This window comes from Spermophilus citellus (assembly GCF_964194105.1).
Source record: "Spermophilus citellus genome assembly, chromosome: 14".
In the NCBI taxonomy this organism is placed as follows: domain Eukaryota; kingdom Metazoa; phylum Chordata; class Mammalia; order Rodentia; family Sciuridae; genus Spermophilus; species Spermophilus citellus.
Genome location: NC_138194.1, coordinates 40,158,581 through 40,175,542, shown reverse-complemented (window position 1 = coordinate 40,175,542; position 16,962 = coordinate 40,158,581). Strand labels below are relative to the sequence as shown.

At 36.9% G+C, this 16,962-nt stretch overlaps 1 protein-coding gene across 1 annotated transcript in view; it reads left to right on the top strand.

Annotated features, from left to right (window-relative positions):
* The window catches only part of RAB2A (RAB2A, member RAS oncogene family), a 92,129-nt gene that overhangs the window by 44,525 nt on the left and 30,642 nt on the right, over positions 1-16,962 (top strand). The window contains exons 4-5 of the mRNA XM_081265947.1: positions 12,284-12,366; positions 12,777-12,869. Of these exons, the coding sequence (XP_081122073.1) occupies positions 12,284-12,366; positions 12,777-12,869 (176 nt within the window). The remainder of the gene's footprint in view (positions 1-12,283; positions 12,367-12,776; positions 12,870-16,962) is intronic.

Genomic DNA, 16,962 nt, shown 5'->3' with positions numbered 1-16,962 from the left:
TGGCAATATTAGCCAAGTGTTATGTATTAATTCATCCTCACCCCATGGCCAATTCATATATTAGGATGTTTGTCATTTATTGTGTATCCATTTTCACTTCCCCCAAAAAATTGTCGTTTGCCATCTTTTGTTTGTTTTCTTTTTTAACCTCCCCCCACTTTTTTTGTTTTTTTTTCAAATTGTAAAAATAGCTACCAGCAGATAACTCCTTAGAGGCCTGAGGCCATCAGTCAGTTTCACAGCTGGAAGCAATGATAGTCTTATCAGTCCAGTGCCTCCTCCTTTTTGCCCTCTGATGAGTGACTTTTTTTTTTTTTTTAATCAAAAGCCAGAGCCAAATGTGTCTATTTCAGAATAAGTCAATGAAGAAACATAAGTTGAACCTACTTCCTGTTCATTGATTGGTGGATGAAGGACAAAATGAAGTCTGTTCTCCCTATTAAACCCTAGCCAGACTTGATTCCCCCATTTTACTCTTATTCATCTTTTGCCTTTTATCACTTTTGCCTTCCCAGTATATCCAAATAAATCTCCCCCATCAAAATTTGTAGTATGGGTTTTTTGTTAAGTATCTAGAACATGTATCTGTTCAATTTCCCTATAAATATATATTTTAGATTTACAAATATTTTTTTCCATCAAATATGTATTGGAGTATTGACAGTTATGTAGAAACTTGTATGCCAAAATTCCTTGTTAATGAATCAAAGCTTTTCTTTGTTGTGGGTTTTTGTTGTTCTTTTGAAAATCATGTCAGTTTATTCTTTTGACTTCTTATTTTAAAATGGAATAATATTTTGTTTTAATCTATCAGTAAGGATGGATATCCAGAATGCAGTAGGGCCAAGGGAAGGCACGTGGAACTCTAGGCTGGGAAACAGTCCTACTTCACTTTCTGCCTATCATTGCTGCTCCCTTCACACTCCCACTTCACCCCATCTCCATTGAGAAGTTTAGAGATCCTACTGTTTTACCTCCTTAACAGTTGTTCAACCTTTTCTACTCTAGTGATTACCTCTCACCTGTGGCCTTCAGTTTCTCTTATATGGCAGTATTTCAAAAATCTATAGTGGAGATTGATTATATCCTCTCCCTGCCCCCCTCAAGTAAATATTCTCAATATTTAAATTAGTTAACTTGTGTTATTTTTTCTAGATATTTCCAACCTCAGGACCTGATTTAGTCCCTTTAGTAGGTTTAAAATAAAATAGCCTAGGTTGGTTTTCTTACCATCCTTGCTGTGAACATAGGAATACTAAAAATCAGTTTGATTCTTAATTTAATGGTCATCCAAAACAGAAGTCTTGTTCATGCATATAGATTTCAAAATTTTTCACCTCAGTGAAATCAATTCCCTGATTATTGGTCTAAATTTTAAAATTGAGTCTCTTTAGTGAAGTTCCTGAAATATAATGCTTAGTGGACAACTTATTTGGCTATTTATATTTTTTCCTTTTTGGTTCTTATCTAGTCTACATAACTGGAGTTTTTAGATAAATGACTAACAATGAAAGTAAGAGAAACATTACTATAATATTGATTTTCACAAATCTTAATTTTTTAACTTTATCGGTTCTTTGGGATCAATCAAGATAACATATTTCAGTGCCAACTGTAATACTCTGATTTAGGCTCTCAAGGAGAGAACTAAAAGAAAATTGCATTTGAGTGATGTATTCATTTTGTCTAATCAATGGTATTAAGATCACATGAAAGTGCTTTTGGATTTTTGAGAAAAGGGTAATTGTGGACTATTGTAGACAAACTTCCTAACTTTGTGAAAAGTTTAGGAGTTTGAACTAGTCCTCTAAGGAAATAGAAATTGGATAGGTGGAAGGAAGAGAAAAGCAGTTTTTGAGGCAGGGAGTTAGGAGAGACAGCAAAGCAAGAATATTCAGACTATAGGCAAAATCTCTGGAGGATGAAAATGTATGATCAAGACATTTTCTCAATAAGAAAAAAATGCTTTAGAGACAAGTGAAATGAGATTGTTGAGTTTACAGCTTTAACTCTCAAGTTAAGAGATTTTTGAGCAATAGCATAATGTGTAAAGTCATGTTTTTGTGGAGGTATAGTTGCCATCCTGTTACTACAAAATTTGAAATCAACAGAAAGAGCCAGTCACATGGGAACACCAGTTTGGGGGAATCTTTATATGGTATTGGAAGTAGTTTTTTAAATGGCTCAGAGGAGCAAGTTTGTTTGATTTAGCAATATTTAAATGGAAAATGAAGGTCTGTAAGACTCCTTTTGCACAAATGTTTCATGACTCTGCTTTTAATGCTAAGCATCACTAAATGAGTATGCCCATTATCTCTTCAAGCAAACTTGATGTGCTCAACTTTTGTGTATATCTGGGTATATTGTTGGTTTTTATTTTAAGAAGTCAGACAGCCTTGTTGTAAGCTGAGAGAACCACATGGTCCATTCAGGCTACCCATAGCTCAGGTTTATTTGTTTTTTGGTGCTATTCACTTAGCCATTCCTATTTTCATTAAATGCATTTTTCTTTTTTTTTTATTGGTTGTTCAAAACATTACATAGTTCTTGATATATCATATTTCACACTTTGATTCAAGTGGGTTGTGAACTCCCATTTTTACCCCGTATACAGATTGCAGAGTCACATCAGTTACACTTCCACTGATTTACATATTGACATACTCATGTCTGTTGTATTCTGCTGCCTTTCCTATCCTCTACTATCCCCCCTCCCCTCCCCTCCCCTCCTCTCTTCTCTCTCTACCCCCTCTGCTGTAATTCATTTCTCCCCCTTGTATTATTTTTCCCTTTCCCCTCACTTCCTCTTGTATGTAATTTTGTATAACCCTAAGGGTCTCCTTCCATTTTCAAGCAATTTCCCTTCTTTCTCCCTGTCCCTCCCACCTCTCATCCCTGTTTAATGTTAGTCATCTTCTCATGCTCTTCTTCCCTACTCTGTTCTTACTTACTCGCCTTATATCAAAGAAGACATTTGGCATTTGTTTTTTAGGGATTGGCTAGCTTCACTTAGCATAATCTGCTCTAATGCCATCCATTTCCCTCCAAATTCTATAATTTTGTCATTTTTTTAATGCAGAGTAATACTCCATTGTGTATAAATGCCACATTTTTTTATCCATTCGTCTATTGAAGGACATCTAGGTTGCTTCCACAGTCTTGCTATTGTGAATTGTGCTGCTATGAACATCGATGTAGCAGTGTCCCTGTAGCATGCTCTTTTTAGGTCTTTAGGGAATAGATCGAGAAGGGGAATAGCTGGGTCAAATGGTGGTTCCATTCCCAGCTTTCCAAGAAATCTCCATACTGCTTTCCAAATTGGCTGCACCAATTTGCAGTCCCACCAACAATGTACAAGTGTACCCTTTTCCCCACATCCTCGCCAGCACTTGTTGTTGTTTGACTTCATAATGGCTGCCAATCTTACTGGAGTGAGATGATATCTTAGGGTGGTTTTGATTTGCATTTCTCTGACTGCTAGCGATGGTGAGCATTTTTTCATGTACTTGTTGATTGATTGTATGTCCTCCTCTGAGAAGTGTCTGTTTAGGTCCTTGGCCCATTTGTTGATTGGGTTATTTGTTATCTTGTTGTCTAATTTTTTGAGTTCTTTATATACTCTGGATATTAGGGCTCTATCTGAAGTGTGAGGAGTAAGGATTTGTTCCCATGATGTAGCCTCCCTATTTACCTCTCTTACTGTTTCTTTTGCTGAGAAAAAACTTTTTAGTTTGAGCAAGTCCCATTTGTTGATTCTAGATATTAATTCTTGTGCTATGGGTGTCCTATTGAGGAATTTGGAGCCCGACCCCACAGTATGTAGGTCGTAGCCAACTTTTTCTTCTATCAGATGCCTTGTCTCTGGTTTGATATCAAGCTCCTTGATCCATTTTGAGTTAACTTTTGTGCATGGCGAGAGAAAGGGATTCAGTTTCATTTTGTTGCATATGGATTTGCAGTTTTCCCAGCACCATTTGTTGAAGATGCTAGCCTTCCTCCATTGCATGCTTTTAGCCCCTTTATCAAATATAAGAAAGTTGTAGTTTTGTGGGTTGGTTTCTGTGTCCTCTATTCTGTACCATTGGTCCACCCGCCTGTTTTGGTACCAATACCATGCTGTTTTTGTTACTATTGCTCTGTAGTATAGTTTGAAGTCTGGTATCGCTATACCACCTGATTCACACTTCCTGCTTAGCATTGTTTTTGCTATTCTGGGTCTTTTATTTTTCCATATGAATTTCATGATTGCTTTCTCTATTTCTACAAGAAATGCCATTGGGATTTTGATTGGCATTGCATTAAACCTATAGAGAACTTTTGGTAATATCGCCATTTTGATAATGTTAGTTCTGCCTATCCATGAACAGGGTATATTTTTCCATCTTCTAAGATCTTCTTCAATTTCTCTCTTTAGGGTTCTGTAGTTTTCATTGTATAAGTCTTTCACCTCTTTTGTTAGGTTGATTCCCAAGTATTTTATTATTTTTGAGGATATTGTAAATGGAGTGGTTGTCCACATTTCCATTTCAGAGGGTTTGTCGCTGATATACAGGAATGCCCTTGATTTATGCGTGTTGATTTTATATCCTGCCACTTTGCTGAATTCATTTATTAGCTCTAATAGTTTCTTTGTAGACCCTTTTGGGTCTGCTGGGTATAGAATCATGTCATCTGCAAATAGTGATAATTTAAGTTCTTCTTTTCCTATTTTTATGCCTTTAATTTCTTTCGTCTGTCTAATTGCTCTGGCCAGTGTTTCGAGAACTATGTTGAACAGAAATGATGAGAGAGGGCATCCCTGTCTTGTTCCAGATTTTAGAGGGAATGCCTTCAATTTTTCTCCATTCAGAATGATGCTAGCCTGGGGCTTAGCGTAGATTGCTTTTACAATGTTGAGGTATGTTCCTGTTATCCCTATTTTTTCAAGAGTTTTGAACAAAAAGGGATGCTGTACTTTGTCGAATGCTTTTTCCGCATCTATCGAGATGATCATATGGTTCTTATCTTTAAGTCTATTGATGTGGTGAATAACATTTATTGATTTCCGTATATTGAACCAGCCTTGCATCCCAGGGATGAATCCTACTTGATCATGGTGTACAATTTTTTTGATGTGATTTTGTATCCGATTCGCCAGAATTTTATTGAGGATTTTTGCGTCTAGGTTCATTAGAGATATAAGTCTGTAGTTTTCTTTCTTTGAAGTGTCTTTGTCTGGTTTAGGAATCAGGGTGATGTTGGCCTCGTAGAATGAATTTAGAAGTTCTCCCTCTTTTTCTATTTCCTGAAATAGCTTGAAAAGTATTGGTATTAGTTCCTCTTTAAAGGTTTTGTAAAACTCTGCTGTATACCCATCTGGTCCTGGGCTTTTCTTAGTTGGTAATCTTTTGATGGTTTCTTCTATTTCCTCAATTGATATTGGTCTGTTTAGGTTGTCTATATCCTCCTGTCTCAATCTGGGCAGATCATATGACTTAAGAAATTTATCGATGCCTTCACTATCTTCTATTTTATTGGAGTATAAGGATTCAAAATAATTTCTGATTATCTTCTGTATTTCTGAAGTGTCTGTTGTGATATTGCCTTTTTCATCCTGTATGCTAGTAATTTGAGTTCTGTCTCTTCTTCTCTTCGTTAGCATGGCTAAGGGTCTGTCGATCTTATTTATTTTTTCAAAGAACCAACTTTTAGTTTTATCAATTTTTTCAATTGTTTCTTTTGTTTCGATTTCATTAATTTCAGCTCTGATTTTAATTATTTCTTGCCTTCTACTTCTTTTGCTGTTATTTTGCTCTTCTTTTTCTAGGATTTTGAGATGAAGTATGAGATCATTTATTTGCTGATTTTTTCTTTTTTTAAGGAATGAACTGCATGCAATGAATTTTCCTCTTAGAACTGCTTTCAATGTGTCCCATAGATTCCGATATGTTGTGTCTGTGTTTTCATTTATCTCTAAGAATTTTTTAATTTCCTCCTTAATGTCTTCTATAACCCATTGATCATTCAGTAACCTATTGTTCATTCTCCAAGTGATGCATGATTTTTCCTTCCTTCTTTTATCGTTGATTTTCAGTTTCATTCCATTATGGTCAGATAAGATGCATGGTATTATCTCTACTCCTTTATATTGTCTAAGAGTTGCCCTGTGACATAATATATGATCTGTTTTTGAGAAGGATCCATGTGCTGCTGAGAAAAAAGTGTAACTGCTTGATGTTGGGTGGTATATTCTATATATGTCAATTAAGTCTAGGTTGTTAATTGTGTTATTGAGTTCTATAGTTTCCTTATTCAACTTTTGTTTGGAAGATCTGTCCAGTGGTGAGAGAGGTGTGTTGAAGTCTCCCATGATTATTGTATGGTGGTCTATTAGATTCTTGAACTTGAGAAGAGTTTGTTTGATGAACATAGCTGCACCATTGTTTGGGGCATATATATTTATGATTGTTATGTCTTGTTGGTGTATGGTTCCCTTGAGCAGTATGTAGTGTCCCTCTTTATCCCTTTTGATTAACTTTGGCTTGAAATCTATTTTATTTGATATGAGTATGGACACTCCTGCTTGTTTCCAAAGTCCATATGAGTGATATGATTTTTCCCAACCTTTCACCTTCAGTCTATGTATATCTTTTCCTATCAAATGCGTCTCCTGTAGGCAGCATATTGTTGGGTCTTGTTTTGTGATCCATTCTACTAGCCTGTGTCTCTTAATTGGTGAGTTTAAGCCATTAACATTTAGGGTTATTATTGAGATATGGGTTATCCTTCCAGCCATATTTGTTTATTTATGTTACTGAATATGGTTTGTTTTCCTCTTTGATTATTTTCCCCCCTTTACTGTCCTACCTCCCACTGTTGGTTTTCATTGTTATTTTCCATTTCGTCTTCCTGTAATGTTTTGCTGAGGATTTTTTGGAGAGATGGTTTTCTAGCTGCAAATTCTTTTAACTTTTGTTTATCGTGGAAGGTTTTAATTTCATCTTCCATCTTGAAGCTTAATTTTGCTGGATACACAATTCTTGGTTGGAACCCATTTTCTTTCAGTGTTTGAAATATGTTATTCCAGGATCTTCTAGCTTTCAAAGTCTGTGTTGAGAGATCAGCTGTTATCCTGATTGGTTTACCCCTAAATGTAATCTGCTTCCTTTCTCTTGTAGCTTTTAAGATTCTCTCCTTATTCTGTATGTTGGGCATCTTCATTATAATGTGTCTAGGTGTGGATCTCTTATGATTATGCACATTCGGCATCCTGTAGGCTTCTAGGATTTGGGATTCTGTCCCGTTCTTCAAGTCTGGGAAGTTTTCTCGAATTATTTCATTGAACAGATTGTTTATTCCTTTGGTTTGGAGCTCTGTGCCTTCCTGTATCCCAGTGACTCTTAAGTTTGGTCTTTTAATGTTATCCCATATTTCTTGGATGTTCTGCTCCTGGTTTCTTAACAGTCTTGCTGAGCTGTCTATGTTCTTTCCAAGTTGAAATACTTTGTCTTCATTGTCTGATGTTCTATCTTCTAAGTGTTCTACTCTGCTGATAGTATTCTCAATTGAGTTTTTAAGTTGGTTTGTTGCTTCCTGCCTTTCTAGGATTTCTGTTTGTTTGTTTTTTATAACCTCCATCTCCCTGTATAGTTGATCTTTTGCTTCCTGGATTTGTTTATGTATTTCATTGTTGAAGAGATCTTTCATTGTCTGATTTTGCTGTCTGATGTCTTCCTTGAGACTCCAGATCATCTGAAGCATGTATCTCCTGAATTCTTTATCTGACATTCCATCTGCTGCAGATATTACCTCTTCTAACGTTGAGTTGACCTGCATTGCTTGTGGTCCTTTCTTTCCTTGTCTCTTCATACTGTTCGCGTTTCTTTCTGCTTACTGAGACTGTTGTGTTATTGAATTTTCCCCCTATATATTTGTATTACTCTTGTATAGTTGCAAAGTCTCCCGCGCAGGCGCGGGCAGGGGCTCTGCTCCTCCTCCAATTGGGGCACTGTGCCTACCACATCGGCAGGCCGCTGGGCCTGTTCTGCTGGTTGGTAGCAGGTGCGCCTACCTTGCAGGCGCGTGGGGCGGCTCTGCCACTCCCAGGTTGCTGGGCCTGACCTGCTGGTGGGTTGCAGGTCCGGCTACCTTGCAGGCGCGGGGGGAGGGCGCACACCTATTTGTATTTAGACAGTTACGCGAAATGGAGGACGTAATGCTTGGGATGAAAGTTGGGAAGGGGAAGGTAGGTGCTCTTGAAAAGAAAGAAGGAGAGGGAGATAGATAGCATAGAGGAGAATGGAAAGAGCAGTAAACCTTGGAAGGGGAGAGAGAGAGGGAAAAGGGAGAGAAAAAATTAAAATGAAATAGGAAATAAAATTAGTTCTTAGAGATCCATTTTCTTCTCTTCCCGTAGGCAAAGCTGTGCCCTCCGGGCTGAGTTTTGCCCTCAGTGTGTCAACAGCAATCCCTGTAAGGCAGTTCCTGGGAGTCTCAATCCTGTTGGTCCAGAGCCGTTTCACTTCTACGGCCCCTCCTCCCCTACCTCCTGCCAGCCAGCCAGGTCCTGCTCACCGGAGGCAGTTCCCCAAGGATTTGGTTACACTTTCAGCCCCACCGAGTGCTCTATTTCCCTAACTACTGAGCACTCTCGCTGTCATTCATCTAAGCCCCAGTGCTGTGAAGCTGTGGTCTGGGAGTCAATTGTTTAATTTTTCTGGACCCCTTTGGTGGGCACACCTTCGGAATCTGGCAGCTAAGACCATTGGTGTCGCTGATGGTGGTAACAGGAGATGGGGGTCGAGGATCCCCTCTACTTCCCTCAGCCCCTACAGTCACAACCACACTGCTGGTGCTGGGAGGAGTTGGGGGTCTGGAGTGTCCTCTGTTTCCCTCCGCCCCTACCGTCACACCCTCTCAGTTCGCGGTTGGGGGATTTGGGGGTGGGGAGTCTTCTCTGCTTCCCTCTGCCCCTACAGTCACACCCTCGTCACTGGCAGTAGGGGGAGTTGGGGGCCGAGAGTCCTTTGGCCCTTACGGTCACGCCCACGGAGAGATTTTGAAGTTTCCCGGTTGTTTATATCTGATGTGGGTGGGAGTCACACACCTGCTAAAGTAGATTCCGCTGGGAAGGAATCTCTTTGGCCGAACTTTGGTGACTTCCCCTCTCTGCTATGGCGGGCCCCTGGCTCCTTGCCGGAGTGTCCGAAGGGAGGGGTGGAACTGGCTTGTCTCTGGTCTGACACAATCTCTGGTTTTAGTTCCCAGTTCGCTATTTCGTAAAGGGTTGGTTAGATTCCCTTCACACTGTCTGAGGGGGGGGGGGGAGCCGTTCGCTGGGTGGGCGGGGCTGTTAGTAGAGCCGGGAGGGCACAGGCTGTCTGCTGGGCCAGGCGGGGACACTTCTCGCTGCGCCGGGCCGCCGGGGGCTGCCTGTAGAGCCGGGCAGCTGCGGCCGCGTGGCTAAGATCCAGGCGGGCGGGGTGGCCGTTCGCTGAGCGAGAGCGGGGCCTCCCGGAATGGCGGGATGGCGGGTGCCGTCTGCGGGTTCGGGCGGGCCGCGCCGCTCTGGGCCGCCGGCCGCTTGCAGAAGCGGCTGGTGGCTGCGGGACTGGACCTCCGCGCCCGCGTGGCCGGCCAAGATCCACTTGTCTGGGACAAACTGACACTTCTAATAAACCTACCAATTCCCGGCAGGTCCCCTCTTAACGGAATTTTGCTAGAAGTTCCTCAGTAGGTAGACTGCCGCTGTTCCAATGGGTCTTTCTGATCCCGTTAATGTGGAGACATTGGAATCGCTGCTTCCTCGCCAGCGGCCATGTTGGATCCCACATTTTTCTTTTGTATCCTGAGCTTCCATCAGAAATTTCTTACTCTTAACCAATATTTTATAGTTAAAGAGGATCAAACATAACACCTATGTTTCCTGAATTAACATTTTTCACAATGTAAGTCAATCAGAGTTTAGACAGGTATGAAAGTACTTTTTAAAAATTAGATTATTTCACTCCAATATCAAAATAGTTAACATCAGACTAGCTTTATGCAGTTAGTTTGTATAATAGTTTATTTACAGTTAGAGAAACTATAATAAAACACTTTACTGGACCAGTTTTATTTCAAGGTTGCCAATTCCCTAACCATAAACCAGGATATATAATGGTCAGGTCTCAAAAATTAGGAAACTGTTTTTAACATAGATCTTCATTTACTACAGAATAATTATGCATTTTAAGAGGCGTACTTAAATTTATAGTCTTTGATTGAAATGTGTGGGTTTTTATTTGCTTGAAGTTTTGTCTGATTTTGTATTAATAGGCAAATTCCAGATTCAGTGGACTTAGTATAAAGTGGTGTGTTGTATAAGTTATTTCCATATTGGAACATATTTTTTTGTTCTCTGAAGAACAATTCAGGAAGAATAGGAATGTTTTATAAAAGTTTGCTTTTCTCCTTTTCCTAAGTTTATTTTCCCTTTTACTGTTTTACGGTATCTTATCTGAAGTGTAAACATTGAAGGTTTGAAATCTTTTAGTAGTGCTTTTCTACCAATGCATTCATATAATTCACCCCACAGAATTTTCCAAGGATTTTGTTTTAAAGGATTTTTACCTTTACTTGATGGTTAGCCTTGAGAAATATAAGATATCTAAACATGATTTTTATATTGAACTTGTAAAATACACCCATTTTGTATTGTTTGCCACAGAATCCTTTCTTGGTATATATGATTCATAATAAAATAAATCTTTTAAATATCTAGTTCTTAGTTTTCCCATTAAAGAAGGAATTCTAATATTTCCATTTTGAACTTGGATTTGAAGACTTTTTTGAAAGATAACACTCAATAAATGTACATACATAAAAATTAATTTTATGTTCCTGAACGGTACCATATGGTTTTTTAACCTGTGTAGAATGAGTTGGTTATTTTTGCACCTTTGTTTTTCTCATTCACTAGCATAAGATCTGATTGTAAGTGCTAGAATTGGTTACCAAGAGAGGATCTAACTGTTAATTTCTACACAGAAGAAATTATTTTCATTGAATGTTAGCATGTCTTTTTATTTAGGTAAGATGGAGTACTAACCCATTTTTTGCAGGTGACTAGGAAATTAGGATTTATTCTTTCATTTATCAGACTCTCTCTGAGTGCCAGCTGTATGCTATCCCCAGTGATGGGCACTGAGGGTAGAGGCATGGGAGGGAAGGAATATAGTTGGAGAGCCCACAAGAGCAAGGTATTACAGAGTAGTAAGTGTTAGAACCGGCAGATTATGAGCTTGTCTCTGTGCATTACAAGGGTGGGAAGGCTTTAGATATAACTTGGAATGTCAGAACTCAACATGTGAAACAATATTTTCCAACTGCAGATTTTAAGACAAAAATTGTTAAAACTGGCTTGTTTACTTAATTTAAATGCTTATTTTTCCTTAAAGGTATAATGATTAAAATTTTAAGAAGCACTTTTAATAAGAACGCTGTCAGTTTAAACTCAGGCAATAGTCCTATCCCTTTTTATCCTTTTTTACAAAGCAGAATGCTAGTACCATGAGTTAGAGAAATTACCTAATTTTGTTTAATCTCTGGTGTGTGTTTCACAAGTGGATATAAAGATGACTTTACATCCTATTGCCTTTTGACAAGCATTGTATATCAAATGCAGAGAAAATTGATTAAGTGTGGAGGAAAAAATTAAATAAATTAAATTCAGAACCATTTTCTGTTTTTCATAATAAAATGATTGCTCAAAGAATTCCATCTTATGACTGTTGAAAGCTCACTGCAGTTTATGATATAACTGATAAAATCTGCATCCTTGGCCTTCCAACAACCTTTACACCAGCAGATGGTGGGCGTAAAGATGTCATTCATCATTTATTTACAATGGGCTTTATTTATTCTAGTGTCAACAGCTGCCCCAGGGAGTGGGTTATTGAATTCAAATGTGAGGCTCTGGGTTATTTGCTTCCTTTCAAATTTGTCTTCAGAGCTTAGTTGCTAGGAGTCCATTCTGTGCTCTAATAATGATTCATGTATTGTGAAACCATTCAGTAAATTGGGTTGTCAGGGATTGCCAAAAAAGGTTAGGGGTCTTTTTTCGGGTGGCAAAACCTAGGGTTGCAGGAATCCTGTATGTGCATCCTAGTGACTTGAGCAATAGTGATATTGACTTTTTTCCAGAAACTGGTGAGGATTTTCTCTCTCTTTTTATGTAACTCTTCCCATATTTTCTGTATGAGTGACATGAAAATGCAGAAGACAGAGTTTTAAAGGAAACTTCCAATTTTTTCTTTTTTCACAGGCAGGGCAGGAGTCCTTTCGTTCCATCACAAGGTCGTATTACAGAGGTGCAGCAGGGGCTTTACTAGTGTATGATATTACAAGGTGAGTACTTGTCAGTTGTTCAGTTCAGTGGTCAGTGCAGAGATTATTTCTAAACAAGTATGGTTGCACTAATAAAACTAGCTTTGTCTTTATGCCCTGGCTTACCATGAAAACTATTTATCTTGAATCAAATTTAAATTTACTACAGAACTCTGCAGCAGAATTCTTTTTCTTACTTAGATAAGTGCCCTGAGTTATCAACTTGGTAAGATTATTTATTTGTTGGAATTTTCTAAGTGTGGTTACATTTAATTTCTAAACTGAAATATAATCACTGAACTCTAAACTCAAATTTTGTACTTGCAAACTGTTTCTCATTATATAAGTGGGATATGGCAAAAAATGGTTATCATTGTGCACCACTAAGAAAAATACTTTGAAAATGTAATCAAATTATCATTTATGTTTAGGAGAGATACATTCAACCACTTGACAACCTGGTTAGAAGATGCCCGCCAGCATTCCAATTCCAACATGGTCATTATGCTTATTGGAAATAAAAGGTAAAAGGATTAAATTAGAGGTTACTTTGCATTAATGATGGACACTGTAGATTACTGTTTGTGTGACTCTTTTTCTTGTACATTTGCCTACATGTAAGTATATGGCTTTTTAAATTTAAAAATTTTGGAAATGTAAGGTAGTTCTTTTGGCTTTTAAAATACAAATAAGTAGCTCTTTTGAAAATTATCATTAATCTGAAGGAGTTTTATCTGGTTACTAATTTAAAATAAAACCCAATGATTTATTGGAAGGACGGGTGACTATTAAGTATTGTCTAAACTGTTTCAGAAAAATATTTCCCCTTTCATGACTTAATGTGCATTATAGGAATTAATACAGTGTAGAGATTAATCAGGTATCTTTCTAAAGTTCTAAAACTCTTAATATTGTTAAGAAAGTATTACATTAGTACATTTTAAGCTTACTTCCTTAACTTTATATTAGTGTCATATTAATTTTTTAAGTCTTATTTTACTTAGAGCATTATCTGCAGTAAACATGTTTGCATATTAGGCTTAAAATGATAATACATGAGAAAACATAGTTGCTTGGCCTAAGTTTCTAAACTTCCAAGAGTATGGAAAAGTTTTTACTAATTTTAGTACATAATTACGTGATAACAAAATTAATGTTTTTAGAATGCTAGACACAGTTCATGGATTCCTTGGGTTTATAAATAAAATAGATATTGTTAAAAGAAAATATTAGAAAATCATGACTCATGATAATGAACATGTCAAAGTTTTTTTTATCTCATTGTTAATTGAGAAAGCAATAAGACTTTACAAACTAGTTCAAGAGAGAACTCTTTACTGCACATTTATAGTCAAATAAGGAATGCTGAAATTTATTTAAAGATGAATGCAAAAATGTGAGGGGGGAAAAAAACTTACAAAGTGACAATTGTATTCCACAGGGCACAGTCTACATTTCTCTGGATAGTGATTATTTTTATTGTTACCAGTTTTCCACAAGTTAACTCTACAATCTTTTAAAATGTATGTGATACAGTTAATACAGTAATTAGAGGAAGATTATAACATTGAATTCATATGAGAGGAAAAAGTATCGATCAACAATCTAAACTTCTACCTTAAGAAACTAGAAAGATAAGAGCAGTTAAACTCAAGGTAAGCAAAGAAAGGGATGATAAAAAGAAAACTAATGAAACTAAAAGTTAGTTCTTAAGAAAATAAATAAAATAGATTCTAATCAGGAAAAAAGACATATCACCAGTATCAGGAATGAAAGGATGACATCTCTATAGTCTTCCAGGTTCTAAAAGGAAGAGAATATATATTGATATTGTGAACAGACTTAAGTAAATGGAGTAGTATACCATATTTGTAGATTAGAAAACTAAATTTCTTTTCTTAGGGGATTGAACTTATAGGGATTTTACTCCTGAGGTATATCATCAGAGCCTTTTTATTTTTTGTTTTTTATTCTGAGAGAAGGTCTCACCAAATTGCTTAGGTCTCACCAAGTTGCTGAGGCTGACCTCAAACTTGGTGATCCTCTTGCCTCAGCTTCCCAAGCTATTATTACAATCATATGCCACCATGCCCAGCTTAGAAAACTAAATATTTTTAAGATACAAATTCTTCTCAAGTTTATCTAAAGATGAACTGAACTTCCAAAGTCCTTCACACTTTTTTTTTTTTTAGTTTTAATATCTTTTTTATTTTTATGTGGTGCTGAGGATCGAACCCAGTACCTCACATGTGCTAGATGAGCACTCTACCACTGAGCCACAACCTCAGCCTCCCTACACACTTTTTTTGAGGGGAGCTAGATATTGACAAGCTGAGTTTAAAATGTATGCAAAATTGCAAAAGCCGTAAGCTAACCAAAACAGTTTTGACAATGAGTAACAAAATTGGAGGATTCACCAGTTTCCATAATACTGATTTCAAGATTTATTATAAAGCTACTATAACTACTTTAGTCTGCTAATGGCATATGTTAATTAGCTTTCCTAAGAAAAGTAAAATAAAAGAAAGTTGTATTTATTTTGGATTACAGTTTCAGAGTTTTCAGTCCATGGTCACTTGCCTTCATTGCTTCTGAGCTTTTGTCAAGGCCATATATTATGGAAGAAGCATATGGCAGAGGAAAGTGCTCATCTCATGGAAGCTGGAAAACAAGAAAGGAGGGATCAGGGTCCTATTATCCCCTTCAAGGGCACACCCCCAATGAGTTAACTTACTTCCAACTATGCCCCACCTCCTAAAGATTCCACCACCTAATAGCACCATCAGCTGGCTAGTAGGCATTCACATAAGCTTTTGGGGGACATTTAAGTTCCAAAATAGAATAGTCAAAATAGATTAGTGGAACAGTATAAGGAGTTCTGAAGAGTAAATCAATATATATGTGGCAAATTAATTTATTGACAAAAGTGCTAATTCAGGAAAGGGAAAGGGTAATTTTTTCATTAATTATGCTCAAACAGGTAATAGTCAATTACAAAAAAAATGAACCCAACCCTTTCCTTAAAATGTATGTGAAATTGCAAAAGCCATAAGCTAGCTAAAACAGCTTTGAGAAAGAGAAACAAAATTAATTAAGTAGATCACAGTACTAAGTGTAAGAGCTAAAACTATTTTGAAATTTCTAAAATAAGACAAAAGCTTAATGACCCTAGTTTGGGCATAGATTTCTTAGTGGGACCAAGAAAGAAAGAAAGAAAGAAAGAAAGAAAGAAAGAAAGAAAGAGAGAGAGAGAGAGAGAGAGAGAGAGAGAGAAAGAAACATGAGCTATAAAAGGGGGAAAAAGTCAATAAATTACACTTAAATAAAATTAAACATTTGCTCTCCAAAAAATAGTTACAAAAATGAAACAGGGTAGTAGCATATTTGTGTAGTCCCAGCTATTTAGGAGGCTGAGACAGGAAGATCACAAGTTCAAGGCCAACCTTGGCAATTTAGTGGGACACTGTCCCAAAATAAAAAGGGTTAGAGATGTAGCTCAATGGTAGAGTTCTATCCCCTGTAACTCAAAAAAGGCGGGGGGGTGGGGGTGGAGGGGAAGGTTACAAAAATGAAAAGGCAGACTGTAGACTGGGAGAAAGTATTCACAAAACATGTATCTAACAAGGTTTTTAATTTTTTTTAGTTGTAGATAGACACAATACCTTTATTTTATTTATTTTTATGTGGTACCTCACATGTGGAAGGTGAGTGCTCTACCACTGAGCCACAACCACTAAGTATTTTTATCTAGAATACATGAAGAATATTTTATCTAGAATACATACAGAATATTGTATTCTGTATGTATTCTAGATAAAATATTCTTCATGTGAGAATATAAGAATATTATCACAGTTCACTAATCAGATAATCCAGCTTTGTAAAATAAGTAAAAGATGTGAATTGACACTTCAGTAAAGATATACTGCTAATTAAGAACAAAAATCACATAGTCATCTCAATAGATGCAGAGAAAGCCTTCAACATAATATAGCACTTAACATAAATAGCGACCATTCATGATAAAAAACACTGAAAAGGGCAGGGGCTGTAGCTCAGTGGCTGAGCGCTCACCTCACATGCATGAGGCACTGGGTTCGATCCTCAGCACCACATACAAAAATAAATAAATATAACAAAGATATTGTGTCCATCTACAACTAAAAAAAAATTAAGAAAAAACTAGGGATATAAAGAAATTACTTTAACATTATAAAGGCTATATACAATGAACCCAAAGGTGACATCATAATGAAAAGGGAGAAAAAAATGAAAGTATTTTCTTTAAAATTCAAAACCAGACAAGATGTTCACTCTCATCACTCTGATATAATACTAAAAATTCTAGCCAGAGCAATTAGGCAAGAAAAAGAAATAAAAAGGATAAAAAATAGAAAAGAAGTAGTAAAATTATCTGTTTGGTAGATATGATTCTAAGAAGATCCAGAAAGCTTTACTAGGATACCGCACGAACTAATAGACTAAGTCAGTACAGTAGCATGTTACAAAATCAACATAGAAAAGTCAGTAGTTTTCCTATATACCAATAATGAATCTGCTGAGAAAGAAATCAGAAAAATAATCCCATTCACAGTAACCTCAAAAAATAATAATTAC